This window comes from Macaca mulatta, chromosome 2 (genome assembly GCF_049350105.2).
Source record: "Macaca mulatta isolate MMU2019108-1 chromosome 2, T2T-MMU8v2.0, whole genome shotgun sequence".
Lineage (NCBI taxonomy): Eukaryota > Metazoa > Chordata > Mammalia > Primates > Cercopithecidae > Macaca > Macaca mulatta.
Window position 1 is genome coordinate 106,384,513 of NC_133407.1, and position 21,632 is coordinate 106,406,144.

Genomic DNA, 21,632 nt, shown 5'->3' on the forward strand with positions numbered 1-21,632 from the left:
AACCAGTTATAGTCAAAATGCTATAATAAAACAAAAAAGAGAAAGAAAATGAAGAGCATTTGACTCCCACTCTTAAAATGAGGTACACATAAAGTTTAATAAGCTGGTTATGACAAAAGCCTATAATTGTGTTTCTTGAAGTATAAAGAAAACAAATTTTGGCAGTCTTGAAGTATATATAGTTTAAAATACAATTTTTAGTATTTGGCACCATATGTATGCCATTATATTTGATTTTGCATTGCTGTTTCACAATGAAGCTTTCCTTAAGGTTTGATGTTTATGACTATGAAAGAAATAAGGCACAACCACAGTTTTTCTTTCTTAAATTTCATCACTGTTGATGTGGTTCTTTTGTGTTAAAAAAAAAGTGCAACTATCAAAACTAAAAAATTATACAGTAATATTACTGTTCTGCTGATTTTAAATATACAATACATCATACATACTTATGAGCAAGTTAAATGGAGATAAAGTTGAAATAGAAGATGCAAATGACCTTTCAAAATCAACACAATGTGTTCTGAAACTTTTTGTGACTCACACCATGCATCTGTGATCAATGAACTATGTGGTTTTGAATCGGATGTAGACCTTTAGTACTACTACTTGAGCTAAACTTCTGCATGGTTCGTAATTTTTGAAGTGTGTAGTTAATATTATGCATGTTATCGTCCTTTCTTCCATTCTTATCAGTATGTGCCCATTTGCAAAACAAAAATGCTAATAATCAGTAATAGTCCTAGAAAAGATGTTAACTCTGTTTAGTCGTTGACTGATCTTGCGCTAACCTTGCAATTTTATGATTATTGACCTCTGTTGCATTTATTCTAAAGCCCCCCCAAAATTATCTAGCCATTTCGAACATCAATATTACACTGGTGTATTCACTGCTGTATGTACTGTTGTTCTTTGTTGCTGTTTTATGCTTTCATATTAGCAAATATGAAATTCTGTGGGAAAAAACCCTTTGATCTTAAAAACACACACACACACACACACACACCCCATTCTGTAGCAGGAAACAAAATGCTTGTTCTTGAGAACTTTCCCATTGAGAATTTAGCAGAAGCAGGTATGTTCCTATCATTTTGATGTTTTTGTTAATGTTTCCAAACAATGTACTTTGAAATCAGAATCACTTCTTACTATTTTCATATACTTCTGATGCTCTTCATCACATTAGTGATCAGAAATGAGGTGTAATCCCCAACCCCTGCCCACAAGAACTAAGTAGGATCTTACTGTAAGTTGAAGGGAGTTTGGCCCTGACGCATGGATTGTGCAAGAATGAACTGCTGTTGGGTTTGATTGACTGTCGATGGATTGTGGTGTATCTGAAGGCTACTGAATGCAACTTACAATGCTTAATAAAAATCTTTATTCTTTTAGTATATATAAAAAAAAAGAAAGTGAGTACCTCTTTTGATTTTTTTTTTTTTTTTTTGGCCTCAATCTTAGTCCTGCTTCTGTTTAAAAGCCTTTTAAAAGACAAAAATACTATCCATATTCTTTGCCCCATTTTCTTTTCTTTTTTAAAACATCTATTTTTCTTGCTACCAGCACAATCTGCCACCAGGTAGGTTTTTTTTTTTTTTTTTGAGACGGAGTCTGACTCTGTCGCCCAGGCTGGAGTACAGTGGCCTAATCTTGGCTCATTGCAAACTCCGCCTCCCAGGTTCAAGTGATTCTCCTACCTCAGCCTCCCGAGTAGCTGTGATTACAGGCGCCCACCAACATATCTGGCTAATTTTTGTATTTTTAGTAGAGATGGGGTTTTGCCATTTTGGCCAGGCTGGTCTTGAACTCCTGACCACAGGTGATCTGCCCGCCTCGGCCTCCCAAAGTGCTGGAATTACAGGTGTGAGCCACTGTGCCCAGCCTAGGTAGGTTTTATTTATTTATTTTTAAAACTTTTATTTTAAGTTCAGGGGTACATGTGCAGGTTTGTTATACAGGTAAATTGTGTGTCATGAGTGTTTAGCGTACAGATGATTTTGTCACCCAGGTAATAAACATAGTACTCGAGAGGTAGTTTTTCGATCCTCTCCCTCCACCTTCAAGTAGGCCCCTGTGACTGACTGTTGTTCCCTTCTTTGTGCGGCCCCTGTGATTCCTTTCTTTGTGTCCATGTGTACTCAATGTTTAGCTCCCACTTGTAAGTGAGAACATGTGGTATTTGGTTTTCTGTTCCTGAGTTAGTTTGCTTAGGATTATGGCCTCCAGCTCCATCCATGTTCTTTGCCCCATTTTCTGTTGGGTTGTTGGTCTTTTTCTTAATGATTTTAAGAGCTTTTTATAGATTAAGGAACTTAGCCCTTTGTTTTCCATTGTAGTATATAATATTTCCCTTAGATTGTCATTAAGCTTTGTTTGTAGTCTTTTTGCAGTGCAGAAAGTTTTAAAAATGTACATTGTTAAAATGACCAGGCTTTTCTCTGATTTCTAGGTTCATGTGTTATATTTTAAAAGGCTATTCTCATTTCAGGGTTATTTTTAAAATTCTCTCATGTTTTTGATATATCTCTGATCCATCTGGAAGTTATTTTGGAGTAAGGGATAAGGTATAAAACAACTATTTTTTTTTTCAGATGGCAACCCAAATATCCCAGTGACATTTGTTGAATAATCAATCTTTCCCTCAACTTGAAAGGCTACCTTTACCATAGAGCCAATTTCCATACGTATATAGGTCTATTTCTGGACTCTTTTCTGTTCCAGCAAAGGGTCTATTTATATGCCAGAGTCACACTGTTTGAATTACTGAGCTTTATATTTTATGTTAATAACTAGTAGGACTTGGTCCTTCTCACTGCTCTTTTTTAGAATTTTTTTGATATTCTTGTATACTTTTTTGCTTGTTACTTCCTTCCCCTTCCCAGATCCTTTTGAGATTTTCTTGAAATCAAGTTGAGTTTTTGTGGATTAATATAGAGAGCGTTTACATCCTGAAATACAGTCACTCTAGCCGAGAACAGGTTATGCCTCTCCATCTGTTCACGTTCCTCAGAAGCATTTTGATGTTTTCTTCAGCTGGGTCTTCACTTTCAGGTTGGGTTATTCCTGGGCATTTTGTCTTCTTGTGGCTATTGGAAATAGGACCTTTTCTTTCATTACATGTTCTGGCTGGTAGCTCTTTGTTCATATTTAAGCTATTTCTTCTGCATATTAACTTTGCCACCATCCACCTTCTGACTTCATCTTGCTTTTAACGTTTGCTCAGTTTATCCTCTTGGGCTTCCCCTGCATACCATCATTTCATCTGTAACAAATTGGATTCTATCTTTTCATTTCTTCTTTCTTACTCTTACCTGATTACATTTACTGGTGTCACAGAGCAATGGTAAATATTAATGCAATGATGGACATGATATGTTTCTTACAGATTTGGGACAATTTCTAGTGTTTCACCATTAAACAGAATGCTGGCTTTTGACCAAAGACGTGATGAATTATTCATTTTTCCTGCTTTATTAAGAGTTTTTCAGGCCAGGTGCAGTGGCTCACACCTGTAATCCCAGGACTTTCCATCCTGAAGGCCCCAGGCCTGTGACTCTTCCCAGTTTGGGGAAGCGTCTCTGTGCTGGGGGCATGGGCCACCAGGGACTGGCAGGTTGCTCTTCTGGACTCTATCAGACCCAGATCAGGCACTGCTTGAGGAACCCTCTTGGCCCCAGAGACATGACATGTTTCTTACAGATTTGGGACAATTTCTAGTGTTTCACCATTGAACACTATGCTGGCTTTTGACTGAAGATATGAGGAATTATTCATTATTGCTACTTTATTAAGAGTTTTCAGGCCATGTGCAGTGGCTCACGACTGTAATTCCAGTTTGAGTGGGCCAGGTGGGAGGACTGCTTGAGCCCAGGAGCTCAAGACAAGCCTGGACAACATAGGGAGACTGTCTCTAAAAAAAAAAAAAAAATTAAAAATTAAAAATTAGCCAAGCATGGTGGCATGCACCTGTAGTTACAGCTACTCAGGAGACTGAGGGGGAAGGATCTCTTGGGCTTAGGAGCTGGCAGTTGCAGTGAGCTGTAATCACGCCACTGCACTCCAGCCTGGGTGACAGAGCCAGACCCTGTCTCTAAAGAAAACAAAAACAAGAAGAGTTTCATTGTCAGGAATGGATGTGTAATTTTATCAAATGCCTTTTGGGTATCGTGGAAGAGGTCACCATATTTTCCCCCCTAATTATTAAAGTGGGGACCTTTTGTGACAGTGTTCCAATGGTGATTCATCTTAGCTTTCCTGGTCAGAACCTACTTTGCTGTGGTGGATTCATCTTTTAACAGCTGCTGGGTTTTGTGTTGATGTTTAAAATTTAGGAGGCTCCACAGATGTCTTTTTAGATAAGCCGTAGTCCTTCTCAATCCAGCTCCTCAAAGCCCATCAGCTGGTCTATTCACTGGCTTCCAAAGATGGTGCTGAGACTTCTGGCCTCGGGGTTTGGGCAGATGAAGCAGTCTAGATGTTCCCTCCCTGGAGCTTCCAGGGAAGATGCCGTGTATGTGGAAAGGCAAGGAGCATAGCAAGGTGAATCTTTAGAGGAGAGTGAGAGTCAGTGCCGAGTAACTCCCTCCTCTTCCACACTCTGACCTTCCCAAAGCCTCACCAAATTCTTCAACAGCCAGCCAGCCAGTATGGGAGCAGCCTGCCACCCTCCTTGGAGAGAGGTTTTGGAGTATGGGAAGGGGAGTTGGCTCTCCTCCTGCCTCCAACTATGCTGCAACTCTCTGACCCCCAGGCAGTGAGCCTGCCTAGCCAGCAGCCACCCTTTCCACCGTGAAGGTCCCAGGCCTGTGACTGCTCCCAGTTTGGGGAAGCATCTCTGCTCTGGGGGCATGGGACACCAGGGACAACAGATGGCTCTTCTGGACTCTACTAGACCCAGATCAGGCACTGCTTGAGGAACCCGAGTCTTGGCCCCAGAGCCTTCACCCTGTACCTTCCCACCCCCACAGCTGGACCTGGTATCCCTCCTTGGCAGACTGCAGTATCTTGTCCCATGCAGATGTCCTGTTTGGGAGGTCACAGAGGCAATGACCCTACTATATCCTTCATGCTGGCAGCCAGTCATGCGCTTCAATTTGTTCTTGCATCCAAAAACCTTCAACTAAGTCTCTGGTTATGACAAACATGTTCTGGGGGCTGGATCACATTACTCAGCATTTGTGACTCATTATTCAGCCTCATCTTTGAAATGGGAACAATAACAGTATCTATCTCTTGGCTGCTAGCAGGGGTCAAATGACTTGTGATAGGTAAAGCACTAAGGATAATTCCTGGCACAGAGTAAGGGCATTACAATGGCTTAACTAAAATTAAACAAAAACTTCAGTCCACACGATTATGTAACACTGCCAGAAAACCCAAACTCTAAAGGTTTATCATTTTTTCTTGGTATCTCTTCATTTTTTCAAAAAGGGGAAAAGAATCAAATCTTGAAGGAATATGGGAATGAAAGTTAAGCTTGGTCTTGTTTGGCTGCTAGTCTTCTACTGTTTAAACCTAATTTCTCTTCTGTAGAAAAAGCCAACCAGACAGCACGGCAGAATAATCAAACTGGCAAGTGTGCCAGCCAAGCCCTCACTGTGAAACATTCAAATGGGTGTAGATTCTGGGAAGCCAGCACTGCACGCATCATATGGGCCAGTATTTCTTGTAGCTTCCTCTGGAAATAAATGCTGCTGCAAGTTTAAATCTGTATAGAAAGGCCTTGAGACGGGAGCAGGGAGGGTTTGGTGGGAGCAAGGTGGTTTGGCTGGCCACGCAGCTGGTGTGAAGCAAAATCCAGAGCAGTTATTGCACTTTAGGCTTGCTAGAGCTGTCCTGACATTTGCTCTCCTGGCCCAAGGTAATTCAGCTGGTGGGTTTGTCTCACAGATATGTCCATGCTCCAAACACTAGACTTGTGCATGGAAGAGATACTAGACCATCATAACTTCCTTTATGTCAGACTCTGGTTCTCAGGCCTGTAGTGCTGGGTGAGTGGGGGGTGAGGCCAGCGCTTTTTAGGAGAGAACCACTGGCCTGTCCCCTCCAGGGCCAGAGACTTCTGGGAACTCTCCATAACATCTGCCTCCTGGATTACATCCTGTGTGATCCTCAACACGGCCCCATGGGAGTATCACCTCCCCATTTTGTTGATGAAAAAACTGAGGCATGGCAAGATGAGCAATTTTCTGAATTCACACAGCCAGGACATAGTGGAGGCAGTATTCATCCCCAAATTCATCTGAACTTCAAACTGGGGGTCACAAACTAAACCATGGCCCACAATGCCGCCAAATTTACTCCTCACCTGTTTGTAGAATGGTTTAGAATGATTTTAGCACTTTTAAGTGGTTAAAAAAATTGAAAGAATAATATTGTGGGACATCTAAATTTATATGAAATTCAATTTCAGTGCACATAAGGTTTTGCCTGTGTTCCAATATGTTGGTAGAAGAGCTGAGGCAGGACTGGCTTGTCTGTCATAATATAAAAGAGTCTTGGAAGATGTCCTGGGTCCAGGGTCTAAAACCCCTCATGGCCTTTGGGACACCAAGCTCTGTGTCAACGGGTGTAAGGGGAAGGGGTGATCACACCCAACACCAGGCCGTGGGGGCTACAAAGTCCGGCAGAATCAAAGGAATGAGAAAAGACAAGTTAAGAGGGCATAAGGTGGGTCCAGGGGGCCAACGCTGGTATGGAGGCTGTGAAGTCCCTGAGCTCTGGGAGCCCACACTATTTATTGGTGATCAAACAAAGAAGCAGATGGTGAAGACATTGAGGATGTGGGGGTAAACAGGTGAGGGCGTGAGGATGTGGGGGTAGAAATGTAGCAGTGCATCAAGAGTAGCTGTGATGGTTTAGCATTTTCTTTGACACATATAGAATATACTTTGCTGCTTGAGATAATGGAGAGCATGTTTACAAGCCTGGGAGAGCAACCAACAAGTCTGTGCATATTGCAGAGGCTACGAGGAGTTTTATGCCCTGAGCCCTGGATTCCATCCAAGTCATGAGGGGTTTTATGCCCTGGGCTTAGATTTGTGGTGCGGCAGGGTAGCCTTCCACCCTTTGACATAGAGCTTGGTGTTCCAAAGGCCACGAGGAGTTTTAGACCCTGGACCCCGGACATCTTCCAAGACTCTTTCATATTATGACAGACAAGCCAGTCCTGCCTCAGCTCTTCTACCAACATATTGGAATATAGCCATGCCTGTTTGTTTATGTATTATCTATAATATATAAGATATGCACTACAGTGGCAGACTTAAGTAGTTATGACAGAGACTGTATGGCCTTCAATGCCTAAAATATTTACTCTCTGGTCCTTTATAGAGAAGTTTTCTGATCTCTGCAGTAAACCACTGTGTTGGTAGCCTCTGGTGACTCTTGCTAAGGATGGGGTGCATATGAAAGCATGGAGTAGGCTCATATATGGGTGGTGATGTGGTTTGACTGTGTCCCTACCCAAAATCTCGTCTTGGATTGTAATCCCCATAATCCCCACATGTCCAGGAAGAGACCAGGTGGAGGTAACTGAATCATGGCGGTGGTTTCCTCAATGCTGTTCTCGTGATAGTGAGTTCTCATGAGATCTGATGGTTTTATAAGTGCCTGGTAGTTCCTCCTGCATTCATTCTCCTTCCTGCCACCTTGGGAAAAAGGTTTCTTGCTTTCCCTTCACCTTCTGCCATAATTGTAAATTTCCTGAGGCCTCCTCAGACATGCAGACCAGTGAGTCAATTAAATCTCTTTCCTTTATAAATTACTCAGTCTTGGGCAGTTGTTTACAGCAGTATGAAAATGGACTAATACAGTAAATTGGTACCACAAAGAGGGAGGTACTGCTATAAAGGTACCTAAAAATGTGGAAGTGACTTTGGAACTGGAAACAGGCAGAAGTTGGAACAGTTTGGAGGGCTCAGAAGAAGACAGGGAGATGTGGGAAAGTTTGGAACTTCCTAGAAACTTGTTGAATAACTTTGAACAAAATGCTGATAGTGATATGGACAATGAAGTCCAGGCTGAAGTGAACTCAGATGGAGATGAGAACTTGTTGGGAACTGGAATAAAGGTGATTCGTGCTATGCTTTAGCAAAGAAACTGGCGGCATTTTGCCCCTGCCCTAGAGATGTGTGGAACTTTGAACTTGAGAGAGATGATTTAAGGTATCTGGCAGAAGAAATTTCTAAGCAGCAAAGCATTCAAGATGTGACCTGGATACTCTTAGAAGCATTCAGTTTTTTACATTCACAGAGATGGTTTGGAATTGGAACTTATGATTGAGATGGAATCAGAGCATAAAAGTTCGGAAAATTTGCAGCCTGATGATGTGGTAGAAATGAAAAACTCATTTTCTGGGGAGAAATTCAAGCTGGCTGCAGAAATTTGCATAAGTAACGAGGAGCCAAACGTCAATGCCAAGATAATGGAGAAAATGTTTCCAAGGCATGTCAGAGGTCTTCACAGCAGCCCTCCCATCACAGGTCCAAAGGCCTGGGAGGAGGAAATGGTTGTGTGGGCCAGGTCCAGGGCCTTGCTGCTTTGTGTAGTCTTAGGACTTGGTGCCCTCCATCCCAGCTGCACCAAAAAGGGGCCAAAGTACAGCTCAGGCCGTTGCTTCAGAGGGTACAAGCCCCAAGCCTTATTGGCTTCCACATGGCGTTGTGCCTGTGGCTACACAGAAGACAATACTTGAGCTTTGGGAACCTTCACCTGTATTTCAGAGGATGTATGGAAACACCTACATGTCCAGGCAGAAGTCTGCTGAAGGGGTGGAACCCTCATGAAGAACCCCTGCTAGGGCAGTGTGGAAGGGAAATGTGGAGTCAGAGCCCCCACATGGAGTCCCCAGTGGGGCACTGCCTCATGGAGCTGTGAGAAGAGGGCCACCATCCTCCAGACCCCAGAATGGTAGATACACTGACAGCTTGTACTGTTGCACTTGGAAAAGCTGCAGACACTCAATGCCAGCCAGTGAAAGCAGTTGGGAGGGGTCTCTACCCTACAGGGCCAGAGCTGCCCAAGACTGGGAGACCATCTCTTGCATCAGCATGAGAACAGACTAATACATGCGGTATGATACTAGCTTTAGTGATTTAAAATGAACTGGAAGGCTGTGAGGTCTCTGGTGGTATGCTGCAGGGCTCTCTAACCCTGTCCTAGCCAACATTTTTATTAGTAGCCTGAATGAGGACACTGGGCTGTAGGGGACCCAGCCAGTCTCTTGTAGTCCTTCCTCACAGAGCCCTGATTTGATTCACCTTCCACCTATTCCTGGATTCAGAGGCAATGGGTTCAAGGATCAGTACATTAACATCTTCCACTGAGTGCTATTGGTCCAAGAATGTGTGCCTCTTAATTTGGCTGAAGGGAAGGCCTTCTATTCCATGGTTGTTGAGGGGAGAGATTCCTTCTCTGTCTCCCCTTCTCTCATACTCTTTTTCTTTCTCTCCTGCTGGACAGGAACAAGGAAACATATTCCCACAGCACCTACCTGCAGGCATCCTAAGACAACAATGGAATGCTGTTAACATTGTGGGTGGTATGTGGAGGGCAGAAAGCATCCCAAGTCCTTATCATGACAATATGGAGCTGCTAAATCCACCCAGCCTGCCTTTCCTCAAGACTTCCTTCTGTAGATAATCTCAATCTTCCTTGTGGTTTAAGCCATTTTGAGTCAGGTTTTCTGTTACTTGTGGCTGAAAATACTCCCATTGGTATAGTAGCTTACTGGTCTGGCTGGCACATAACCTAAAATTGGCAGGGGAAGGAAAAGCAAATGAATGTGACAACAAAACCATCGAAAAAATATTCAATGGGTTGCAATGAAAGATTAAAGGAGGAAATGGAATAGTGTTAAATGCAAAGTCTTCTACTGAGGGCCTGTGAGTCAGTGGTATAAATGCAGGTTAATGAAGCCCTGGCTGAATGGACATATATGAGACAGAGACTTGCTAATTTTGGACATGCAAAATATGTGTCAACAACATGATGAGATTGGCAAAGATGCAAATCTAGTCTTAACATCTGGAATCAGGGAGGCAATGTTTCTGTGCTACTCTATAACTTGATTCTCTGCTGTTGTGTCCAGTGCTAGGTACTAAAGTATGACAAGAATACTGACCAACAAGAGCTTGGACATGTGACAGCAATAGAGACTGTGACGGGTTTCTATCTAGGTTTGAGGTCCCCAAAAAGAGACTCTGACTAGAATTTGAATAGAGCAATTTATTTGGGAGGTGGTCCTAGGAAACCTGGTGAGCAAATGGGGAAGTGAAACAGGGAAGGAAGAAAAGCTAATGAAGGGTACAGTAAAGGGCAGGCTGCCACATGAGCAAGTGAGGCTGAACCCAGATGAGGGCCCTTGACAGACTTTGTAGAACACTGCTGTAGGCTATCATTCCCCTGGGAGGTGAGGGGCTATGATATTTGTACACTAACTGCCATAAGTCATTGGTTGAAGCTTGCTCCTGGGAGCATTGATTTTCCAGCACTTTCAGCCTGCTGCATGGGTAGGTTAAGCCTGTTATGGGCAAGAGTACCTCTACATATGGGCACTGTATGGTTGGGACCTTCTGTAGGTGAGCCCTAGGTTCATGGGTTGGGGGCATCAAAAACATCTACCATAGTTTCAGAACCCAAGTGTGTTTAACCTGGAAGAAGGAAAATTCAGGGGGTGCATCACTTGAAGGGAGTTTGATTCCAAGCAACAGAGACTAACTCTGATTAACATAAGCAAGGAAAGAATCTGTATTTGGTAAGACATTAAGGGCTTCAAGGAATGGAAGAAAAAGGCCTGGGAAGCCTGAAGAGTCAGGGGAAGGATGGAGGGTATATGGTTAGAGGAGCTTGGACCCCATCTTCACTTCATGGCTGGATGTGCAGGGTACTTGGATTGATGATGCCACCAGACTGTATCTAGCAGGGAAGATTGGTTCTCTTATAGGAAAACCAGGAACTCTAATGAGCGGTGTGCATGCCAATATATTTAGAGGGAAATTTCTAATGTCTGCAACTTACTTTGAAATGCATAAAAAATAAGAAATAAGATGATTTAATGAATGGATATAGAGATGTATCGATGGTTAGATATGTCATAAAATAAGTAAAATATTCATGGTAGAATTTTGGTGATGGGTATATGGGTATTCACCATAAAATTATTTCAAATTTGCTGTATGTTTGGAATTTTTCATAATAGGGTATTAGAGGAAAGAAGGAAAATTGGGTATTGGTTACCCAAAGTTCAGGAGGCCAAAGCAGTAAAGAGGGTCCTCCTCAGGAAGTCTTGCTAATTGGCTTACTGCATAAACAGGGCTGTGGTTCTTTGCCAAGCTGGACCAATCTTCTGGACTTTGTGCATTGGCCTCTGTGCATAAACTTGCTTTTTTACCAGAATCAGTGGATATATTTAATCCATTTGGTCTACTGCTACTAATGTGGCCTCACAGAAATGCCCTCAGCCTGTCTAGACCTGAGGTGTGATTTCTCCATTTTCAACTGTATAAAACAGAGAAAATAATGTTTGGGGACAGTACTTGGGACTATTGAATGCTGTCTCATTTCTCAACATCTGGTTTTGTGAGATTATTGGTGACTAGGACTATAGTTATATTCTTATTGGTTGCACTGGGATAACCATTAACATCTGGATTTATAACAATCTAGGTCAGATTACCAGCAATTTAATAATGTAAAAAGACTTTCTTTCTATATAAATCTGTTCCCCTCCCACTTTTATGCTATTCTTGTCACAAATTACATCTTTATACATTTTCTGCCCATCAGCATAGATTATAATTATTGCTTTAAGCAGTTGTTTTTTAAAATCAGAGAGGAAAAAAGAAGTCCAGACCAAAAAAAAATACATTTATACTGTCTTTTATGTTTATGTATACAGTTATCTTGAACAGAGCTTTTTAGTTCTTGATATTAATTCAAGTTACTACTTAGTATCCTTTCATTCATCCTGAAGGCCCCCTTTTAGTATTTCTTGTAGAACAAGCCTGCTGACAATAAATTCCGTTTTTGTTGTTCTGTTAATGTCTTCATTTATCCTTAATTTTTGAAGGAGAGTTTTGCTGTATATAAAATTCTTGGTTGACTGACTCTCTTTTTTTTAATTTAATTTCAACACTTTGAATGTTGCTCCTCTGCCTTTTGGCCTCCATGGTTTTTGATAAATCTGATACCAAACCACTCTTTGAAATAATCCTTTTTATGTGATGAGTGACTTCTCTCTTGCTGCTTTTAGGATTCTCTCTCTGTCTTTGGTTTTTGACAGTTTTATTCTAGGTGTAGGTCTCTTTCAGTTTATATTAATGGAGTTCACTGGACCTCTTGGATGTGTAGATCAATGCTTTTCACCAAATTTGGGGAGGTTTTGTACATTAATTCTAATATTATTTTCACATCCTCCTCCCTTCCTTTTAAAAGTCCTCTTATATATATGTTGGTACACTTAATGGTATTACATGGGTCTCTGAGGCACTGTTTATTTTTCTTCATTTTTTTCTTCTTATTCCTCATACTTGATAATCTCAGTTGACCTATCTTCAAGTTTTCTGATTTGTTCTTCTGCCTGCTCATAACTGCTGTTTGATCCTCTCAGTGAATTTTTAAAAGTTGTAGTACTTTTCAACTCCATAATTTATATTTGGTTTCTCTTTATAATTTCTATCTCATTATTCATGTAGTCTATATGGTGAGGTATCATTCTCATACTTTACTTCTCTAGGCCTGATTTCCTTTAGTTCTTTGAACATATGTAAAATAGCTAATTTAAATTTTTTCTCCAACATCTGGGCTTCCTCAGGAACAATTTTGATTGATTGCCTTTTTTCATGCATATTGGCCATACTTTGTTTCTTTGACTGTCTCATATTTTTTGTTGAAAACTGAGTATTTAAATAATATAAGATGGCCACTCTGAAAATCAGATTCTTCTTTTCCCCAGGATTTTTGTTGTTGCTGTTTGTTGTAGTTTTTTTCATTTGTAGTTATTTTCTTTGTTATTTGCTTGTTTTATTTTTATGAACAAAGTCTATATTCATCTGTATTCTTTATTGTATATGGCCACTGAAATTTCTGCTCAGTTGGTTCAGTGATCAGCTGATGATTGAGCAGATTTTCATGAATTTCTGGAGCCAGTAAGTCTCCTAGTGTTTGCCAAAGGGTCTGTGTGTGTGTGTGTTGAGGCATCTCCAACACGTATGTATGCAGTTGATAAATCTGCTTTTGCCTTCACTCATGCTTGTACAGTCTCAAGGTCAACCAGAGGTGAGAGCTTAGGGTCTTTTCAAGTTTTTCCTGAACATGTGCACAGTCCTACACATGTGCATGTGGACTTCCAGATTTCCAGGAACATACTGGAGCTTTTCACAGCCCCTTGGACATTTCATTTCTTATCTCTTCCTTTTTAAGCTTTTTGGTTAATCTATTGTTTGTCCCAACTGTTATCCATTGTCTCCGACAGCCATGCTCTTGAAACATGTGGCAGTAAATGTTTTCAACAAATGTCCTCTACCCGTCCAGGAGAAGGCTTTTACTACTGGGCAACCAAAAAAACCATGCCTTTTAGTGGAGTTTACCAGGGAATCACCAGACAGTTCAGATAATGACAATTTTCTTGAAATGAGGTCTGCTCTGCTCCCTTCATACTGAGTTTCCAAGTTCCCAGGCTGATGTCTTCCTCTCCAGTGGTGTTCCTAGGCTTTCTAATTCAGACTAGCCATTCTGCAAAGATGGGATCAGAGTGTCCAATCTAGGTCTTCCCCACAGCAGGCTCTTTCAGGAACTTAGTACATTTTGCAGCCTGAGAGTTAGATACCTATGTGATTCATTGTTCTGATTGGTAGATCCCAGAGGTCCTCAAGGCCTCCCCACTGACTTTCACCACCACCTGAGAGATTTAAGAAAACAACTAAAACCCCTGGTCCCATAACCTGTGGGGTTTGGAGCCCTTCCTAGGATTTGGATAAATCCCAAGTAGTGGATGGACTCCTTCTGTTTGATGTGCCATGAGCACTACCTTGACTTGCCCCACACCAAACCTGAACTCAAAGCTCAGCATCCACCAAACATTTCATAAGGGCAGGAGCTTCACTGCAGGGTGGAGAACTTATGGGAGAGTACATCTCACAGCCCCAGCCTTCTGCTGCTCCCTGCTTCCCTTCACCTTCTCTATTCCTCTGTCCTCCCACTTCCACAGCAAGAAACTAACTTTTCTTCTTGTCCCATGCAAAGCAAGTCCTCCCACACCCAGACCTCCTGTAATTTCACCTTCTACCCTAAGCATTCGTCAAGGTATTGCATCAAACCAAGTTTCCTTTGTAAAAGGAAAATAGAATGAGTTTTCCCAGGCTTGCACATCCTGTGTGTGATGGTGATTCCCTGCTGCTCAGCCGCGCTTACTTCATCTTTCATCCACTCCCTAGCATCTCCCAAGCCTTCTCCAGACCAACTCCTCACTTCGACTATTCTCCCTTTCCTGTCTTTCTCCCCACAGCAAGCCCTCCCCTAACCATCCTCAGAGGACTCTACCAGTTCTGCTTGTATGCCTCTCCATCCTCAATCTCTTTGTCCTAGACACTTACAGCAGATGCTATCCTCATGTAGGTCAGGGCTGGGGCAGACCACGATTCTTCCTACTGCTGACTTGCAGGCTGCGACTTTCCTTCTGAAGAAAGCATCCCAGAAGCAAGTGAGTGGGAAGCGTGACTCTAGGAATCCTCTGATCCACTCTAAAATGCTGTGGGTGTCATCTGTATGTATCTATTCAGGGGAAGGGTGGCAAAGCTCCTCAGAACTGACCGCACACCACATTGAGGATGCCCTCCTCTTTCCCCGGCTTGATTCAGGCCTGCTGCAGGGTAAAAGAGCTGTCCAGTTAGAGCTGTTGAGATGATCATTAAAGGACTTGCACCTCTAAAGAAAGGAGGAATCCCTGATGTAGCATTTGCTACTTAAAGAAAAAATAGAGTGATGTAGAATCTCCCTGGGTAGACAGGCAGACGGTCAGCATTCGGAGCCCCAGTGGTGCCAGGCTAGAGCTCAAGAGCAACAGTGTAGGTCAAGCTGTGGGCACTGGGTGAAAATCCACACTGGCCTGAGGCATGAGCAAACAGCTCCTGGTGTGCAGAGTGAGCTGGCCAGAGGAGGAAAGTGGAAGCCCCATTTAGTAATGACCAGCACAGAGAACCACTGAGAGTCACCCCTGCTGTGGCCCCAGCGTCATGTAGGAAACAGCAGGTCAGGTGGCCTCCGTGCTGTGCCTGGTGGAGGCAGGCCCCCTGCCCTGCCTCACCCTACCAAAGGCTGGGTGTCTCCACAGGTCCACGACCGCTTGGATCGCTACTGTTGTGGCTTCGAGCCTGAGCCCTCAGACCCCTGTGTAGAAGAGAGGCTCCGAGAGAAATGCCGGAACCCAGCCGAGCTGCGGCTGGTCCACATCCTGGTACGTCTCCACACCATCCCCTTGTCACCCCAGAACCAGGTCTTCCTGTGTCCTTCAGAAGATGCTAACAAGTTTCAAAAATCATTTGTTGCTGGGGTTTCCCAGTCTTGTTCTTTTCAGCAAAACCAGTTGTTTGAATATTTCCAGGAGTCTGCAATATGTAAACTGATAAAATGGAGCTTTAAGAATGTGCCTGAGGAGAAGTGTGGCATGAGGGCTGGAGCCCCCTTTTCACTGTCTCCACTGCCCATAAGAGACTCCAGAGAACAACTAGGGCTCCTGGAAGTAGAGTTTGAGAATGGTGTGTCTAGTCAACATCCTCGTTGTGCCAGTAAATGAGGAGTTGCAGTCTGGAGGGAAAGGAATCTCCAAGGCCATATGGTAGCAGCATTAGGGCATGAACCCAAGACCCCAGTGGCTCACAGGCTGCTGCTGCTCCTGTCAAAACTAGAGTCCAGGGTGGGAAGCAATGTGCTGTGGCCATCGGAGAGGGCAGAATAACCATTTCCTCTGCATAAGAAGCAAAGTGCTTCCCCCAGGGAAGGGCTTCTCTATCTTCTCCTGCAGTGAGGCATAGTGTCCCCACAGCCTCCCTTTCCTCTTGGAGGGTAGCTGCCAGCATGGTGTCCAGGGATGGGCTTCAGGGAGGCCACATCACCCAGAGGCCAGGATTGCTTAGTGGGGGTGCTGGCAATTCTCCTCCTCTACCCCCAGAGCCATCTCTCCTTTTCCCTTGTCAAAGGTAAATATCCATGGGAGAGACAAAGCTTTAATAGCCATTGTTTACCCCTGGTGAGCAGGCATTTCACAGATCTTTTAGGACAGCAGTTTCTAGAGGGAAGAGCCACCCAGCTTTGAGCAAAAAGTGATCCTGACATGTGGAGTGGGATGAGAAAGGAGAAGAGGCAGAGAGAAGGGAAGCTGGGGTCCTGGAAACAGAAGTTCATAGCTTAAGCCTAGGCCGCTGGAGAGGATTGTGGGAAATGCCCATGGGCTTTTGGAGGCTATGTGGGAAAGGAGTGCGTGCGTGGGAGTGGGGACGAGAAGAGATGGTCTCCCATTCACAACCACACCATATTCTTTAAGGTACTAAAGAATTCTTCGGTGCTGATTTTGGTTTTCAAAATGTTTAGGAGCTGCTAAACTCTTCTGTAGAAACAGAGTGTGGTCACTGCTTTTCGAGGATAAAAGACATCTGTGTGTGCTCTCAGTGATGCTAAGGGGGATGCCCAGGTGCATAGGCACAGGTGGCACAAAGGGGTGACTGAGTGTGTACACATGTGAGCAGCACATGTGTGATGCCTCTCACAGCGATGGCCCTGAGGAGCAGGCTACCTCGGCACCTGCCGATTCCCACCTGTGCTCCTCACCCCTTCAGCCACCAAAACAGGATCAGTCCTTTGGCCTTGCAATTTAGCAGATGGTGCTCTGCCTTAGCCCTATGGGTCCAGGTTTGAAACGGCCCAGCTACTTACTAGCTGTGTGATTTTGTGCAAATTGCTTAAGTTAAGGTGCCACCATTTCTGTAAAATAGGGCTAACACTAGTGCCCGCTTCCTAAGGTTACTGGGAGAACTAACTGACAGGATGCCTGGAAGCACTTAGCACAGTGCCCAACATAGAGTAAGTGGTCAGCTGTGAGGACTGTTTGTTAGCATGGACTGTGGGACTGACAGCTCAGGGCTCTCAGCCCCTTAATCTTGACCAAGTCCATAGGTGCCAGCCGTAGCTGCACCCTTACCCACCTCTCTATCTGTCCACCCTCTTCCCTGAGGTCCGGAGCAGCAATCCATCTCACCTGGTCTACATCGATAACGCCGGCAACCTTCAGCACCCTGAGGACAAGCTGAACTTTCGGCTGCTGGAGGGCATAGATGGGTGAGGGTCAAAAGGGTCGGGTGGAAGTTCACGGGACTGAGACCTGATGGCCTTGCTGCAAACCTTGGGACCTTGAACTATGGCCCTGAGAAGCCCACGGTCCATCAGACAAGCTGTTGGATCAGAACTTTAGGTGGTGGTGGGGAACTCTGGGAAAGCTGAGAGGGGACACAGTTGGCAGGGCCTACCCCAACATCCAGAGGGCCTCCTGTGCCTGCAGAATACTAGCTGCATTGCTGGGGTGTGGAGAGGCTAGTCCTTCCCTTGTTCTGGGTGGGAGAGCTAGGCTGAAGAGTCTACCCCTCCCTGCTCACTCTTGGCAGGCAGCTCTGCCTTCCCAGGATTCTTTCTGGCCCTGCATTTGCCAAATGGAGCCTGGGATAGCAGCATTTGTTCACCTGGCTTCTCTATAGGATGGGACCCATCTGAAGGGTCTATCCCCTGCCTTCACAGCAGAGCTAGGCAAAGGGTCCTCTGTTAATGAGATAGCAGGTGCAGGCCTGGGGAGTTTGCAGGGTGACTTTGCCAGAGTTCCTCAACTATGCAAGCTCTGGCCATCTGGCTTCACCTGTTATTGAAATTCTCTGAGATCGCTGTTGCTTTTTCTTTCTGTTACGGGGTTCTGGGGCCTTCGCTCCAGGTTTCCTGAGTCTGCCGTGAAGGTTCTCGCATCAGGGTGTCTACAGAATATGCTGCTGAAGTCGCTGCAGATGGACCCCGTGTTCTGGGAAAGCCAAGGCGGGGCTCAGGGGCTGAAGCACGTCCTCCAGACCCTGGAGCAGCGAGGACAGGTGCTGCTGGGACACATCCGAAAGCACAACCTCACACTCTTCAGGGACGAGGACCCGTGAGCCTCACACCAGCCCTGAGTCAATGAGCATCCATCCTGATGGCCACATTTTCTTGGGCTCACTCATCTTGAGGACAAATGGGAAAAGCCAGAAGCCAGAGGGGCACAAGGATGTCATGGGATATTTCACCTGCCCGGGATGGTGGAGGTAGCATGGGGTTTTCAATCTCAATGCATCCCTTTCCGCTTTCTCGGCTCTGGCTATTTATTCCCCTGCACCAACAAATACATTAAAAAATGTTCTGGAGCTGCTCAAGATACTGTAAAAATGTGTGATGCACGTGCATATGCAGAGCTGGAGAACTTTGTGTGTGTGTAGAGGTGTGTAGGTGTGGGTGGCATGTGTGCGTGCCTGCATGCAATACATGAGACAAACCCAATAAAGGTAAAATCTTCATAGAACTGCACTTGCAGCCCAGAGTTGCTCCGGCTGAAAGTAGACTCAGGTCTAATAAACGACACATAATGTGTTTGTCTTTATAGACTTTAACTTTTCAATTATTACTCAGTTATGTTTTTTGGTTTAAAAAATTATAAAAGTCTAAAAGTAATACATGCTCAGTAAAAACAAGTTCATAAATAATAGAAGCATATGACAAAAAGCATAAGTTCCACAAACTCTCTAGCAGTGTGTATGTGTGTGTGTGTGTGTTATTCATGGTCACACTACTTGCAAATTAAAAAATAAAAGTGCGGTCATGCTTTGTTTGTCAACTCACTATATTTTTACTTTATTAACTATATTCTGTATCAGCCATCTGATTTGACCCAATCTTTATTGGTGACTGCATGAAATTCCAAGGCAGGGATGTGTCATATTTTCTTTAGCTGGTCCCATAATCATGAACATTTAAGTAGCTCCAATTTTTCATCAATTACAGACATTGCTGCCGTGAACATGACTGCGTGGCGTGCAAATATTTCTGCGAGTCAGATTTCCGTAAGGGGTTTCTGGGGCAAAGGGTATGGGCATTCAGTATTCTGAAAGAAACTGCCAAATTGCTGTCCGAAATGGTGGTGTCAATTTACATTTCTCCCAAGAGGGTAGGAGAGTGATTATTTTTCTACATCCTCACCAACACTTAACATTCTCAGACTTTTGGGTTTTAGGAGGAAAACCTATTTAAAAACTGCATTTCCTTAATCATGAACGAAGTCATCTTTCCACTTATTTGCCAGACATTTGTATTTTCTTTTCTGCATTGTCCTTTTCTTTTAAGATGCTTGCCCTTTGCTTGTTAATTTGTTGGAAATCTTTGACTCTAATGAGGTAATCAATCTTTTCTCTGTTGACTTGGTGTAAATGTTTTCTTCCAGCCTATCATTTGTCTCTTAACTTTGTTTATAGTCTTTTGCCAAGTGTAAAATGTTAATTTCCACGTAGTCAAATTTGTTTATCTTTCCCTTTAAGTCTTTTCAGTTTCATGCCTTCTTAGAAAGGTTGTCACCACTTCAAGATTATTGAAATAATCTCCTGTGTTTCTTCTAGTATTATATAATATTTCTTATATATTATATAGTATTTACTATATATTTTCATATACTTCTTATATATTCCCTGTAAATTCATATATAAAACCTATATTTTATGTGGATTTAAGCAGAGAATGGTGTGAGTTAGGGATCTAACAAGTTTCATTTCCCTTCAAATGGATAGTTGTTATAACATTATTTCATAGTCTATTCTTTCTCTACTGCTGTGAAAGTATACTCTTATCAGATACTAGGTTCCCACATGCACGGAGGTCCATTTGTGAACTGTGTTCTGATATTATTTTTCAGTTCCTGCATTAGTATGACAGTGTTTTAATTAAAGTTACTTTATTCTTTTCTTTTTTGCTGTCTGGTAGACTGAGTTCCCATATTTTTCTTCTACTTTAGTTTTTTTCCTTTGCTATTTTTGTGCATTTGTCTTTCATGTGATAATGTCAATCTATGAAGCATGCCACCCCTCTCCTATTATCCTCAAAATCCCATGGGTGTTTTGGTTGTGATTATATTGAATTTATAATTAGTGGGAATCTGACTTATTTGAATATTGAGTGCTCTCATTCAGGTTTATCAATCCACCTATTCTTGGTTTATCAATCCACCTATTCTTTGATAATCTCTAGCAATATTTTTTTGTTTATTGAGACAGGGTCTCACTCTGTCACCCAGGCTGGAGTGCAGTGGCAAGATCTCAGCTCACTGCAGCCTCAGCCTCCCGGGCTCGGGTGATCCTCTCACCTCAGTCTCCTGAGTAGCTGGGATGGCAAGTGCACACCACCATGACCAGCTAATTTTTGTATTGTTTTGTAGAGATGGGATTTTGCCATATTGCCCAGACTGGTCTTGAACTCTTGAGCTCAAAGCACCCTCCCATCCCAGCCTCCAAAGTGCTGGGATTACAGGCATGAGCCACTGAACTCTAGTAACATTTTAAAGATTTCTTCGACAAATAAGCTCATTTTAAAGTTAGCTTGTAATTTTCTCAATCCTATTGAGAATGAGTTCTTTTTCTTGATTAGATTTTTCTAGATAGACTTTTAGGTGCATATCTTATAGTTTTTAAGTAGAAAATAATACTTTCAAATAATGATAATTTTACATTTATATTTCACAAGTGTGTTTGTGTACTCCTCTCATTTATTTATATTGTCTTATTACTTAGGTTGGGAGCTTTCTGGAGAGCAACAATAGTAGGCATCCACATCTTATTCCAGACTTTAATGGGAACACCTCTGTGGTTTCTATTAAGTTTTGTAAGGTTTAATGAAATCATTCTGATAAATATCTTTCATCAAGTTAAGGAAGTTTCTTTTTATTCTTAGCTTACTAAAATAATTTTTCAAAAATCAAGAATGGGGATTGAATTTTATTAAATGCCCTTTTCAATATCTATTGGGCATTTAGTTTTTCTCCTTTATTTTCTAATGCTGAATAATCTTTACATTCTCAGAATAAACCTATCTGGCTGAGGTATGTTAGTATTTTGGGAACTGCAGAATTTAACTTGCAAATATTTTATTTAGAATCTTTGCATATACATTCATAAGGTTTTCTTTTTTGGGCACTCCATGGCTGTCTTACTATTAAATTTAAACATACCTCATAAAATAAATTCAGAATTATATTATCTTTTTAATGCTTTGTAACAGTTTAAATAAGAACCATTTATTCCTCAAAAGTTTTATAGCACTCTCCCATAAAACCATCCAGGCCCTGTGCCTTTTGCTAGATCTTTTACAACCTACTGTAGGAGATAGGTAGCAGGGGCCTACAATAAACCAACATGCCTGGCATATTCAGTGGGCGTGGAAATGTAGAAGTGTCCTGGGCAAGACTCAGGCCCTTGGAAAAGGGAGTTTGGATTTAGAGAGTTCAGGCATTTCTCTTAAGGTCACCAATGTTTTTTTGACTTTGATTTTTTGTCTTTTCTCCTCTCTTCTTCCTGTGTTCTCACTTCTTT

At 42.8% G+C, this 21,632-nt stretch overlaps 1 protein-coding gene across 2 annotated transcripts in view; it reads left to right on the top strand.

Annotated features, from left to right (window-relative positions):
• The window catches only part of GASK1A (golgi associated kinase 1A), an 84,224-nt gene extending 65,329 nt beyond the window's left edge, over nt 1–18,895 (top strand). For both annotated transcript variants that reach the window (XM_015131214.3, XM_077992267.1), the window contains exons 3-5: nt 15,332–15,454; nt 17,228–17,331; nt 17,972–18,895. In XM_015131214.3, coding sequence (XP_014986700.3) covers nt 15,332–15,454; nt 17,228–17,331; nt 17,972–18,182 — 438 coding nt within the window. In that variant the 3' untranslated portion in view covers nt 18,183–18,895. The remainder of the gene's footprint in view (nt 1–15,331; nt 15,455–17,227; nt 17,332–17,971) is intronic.
• The last annotated feature ends 2,737 nt before the right edge of the window (nt 18,896–21,632 follow it).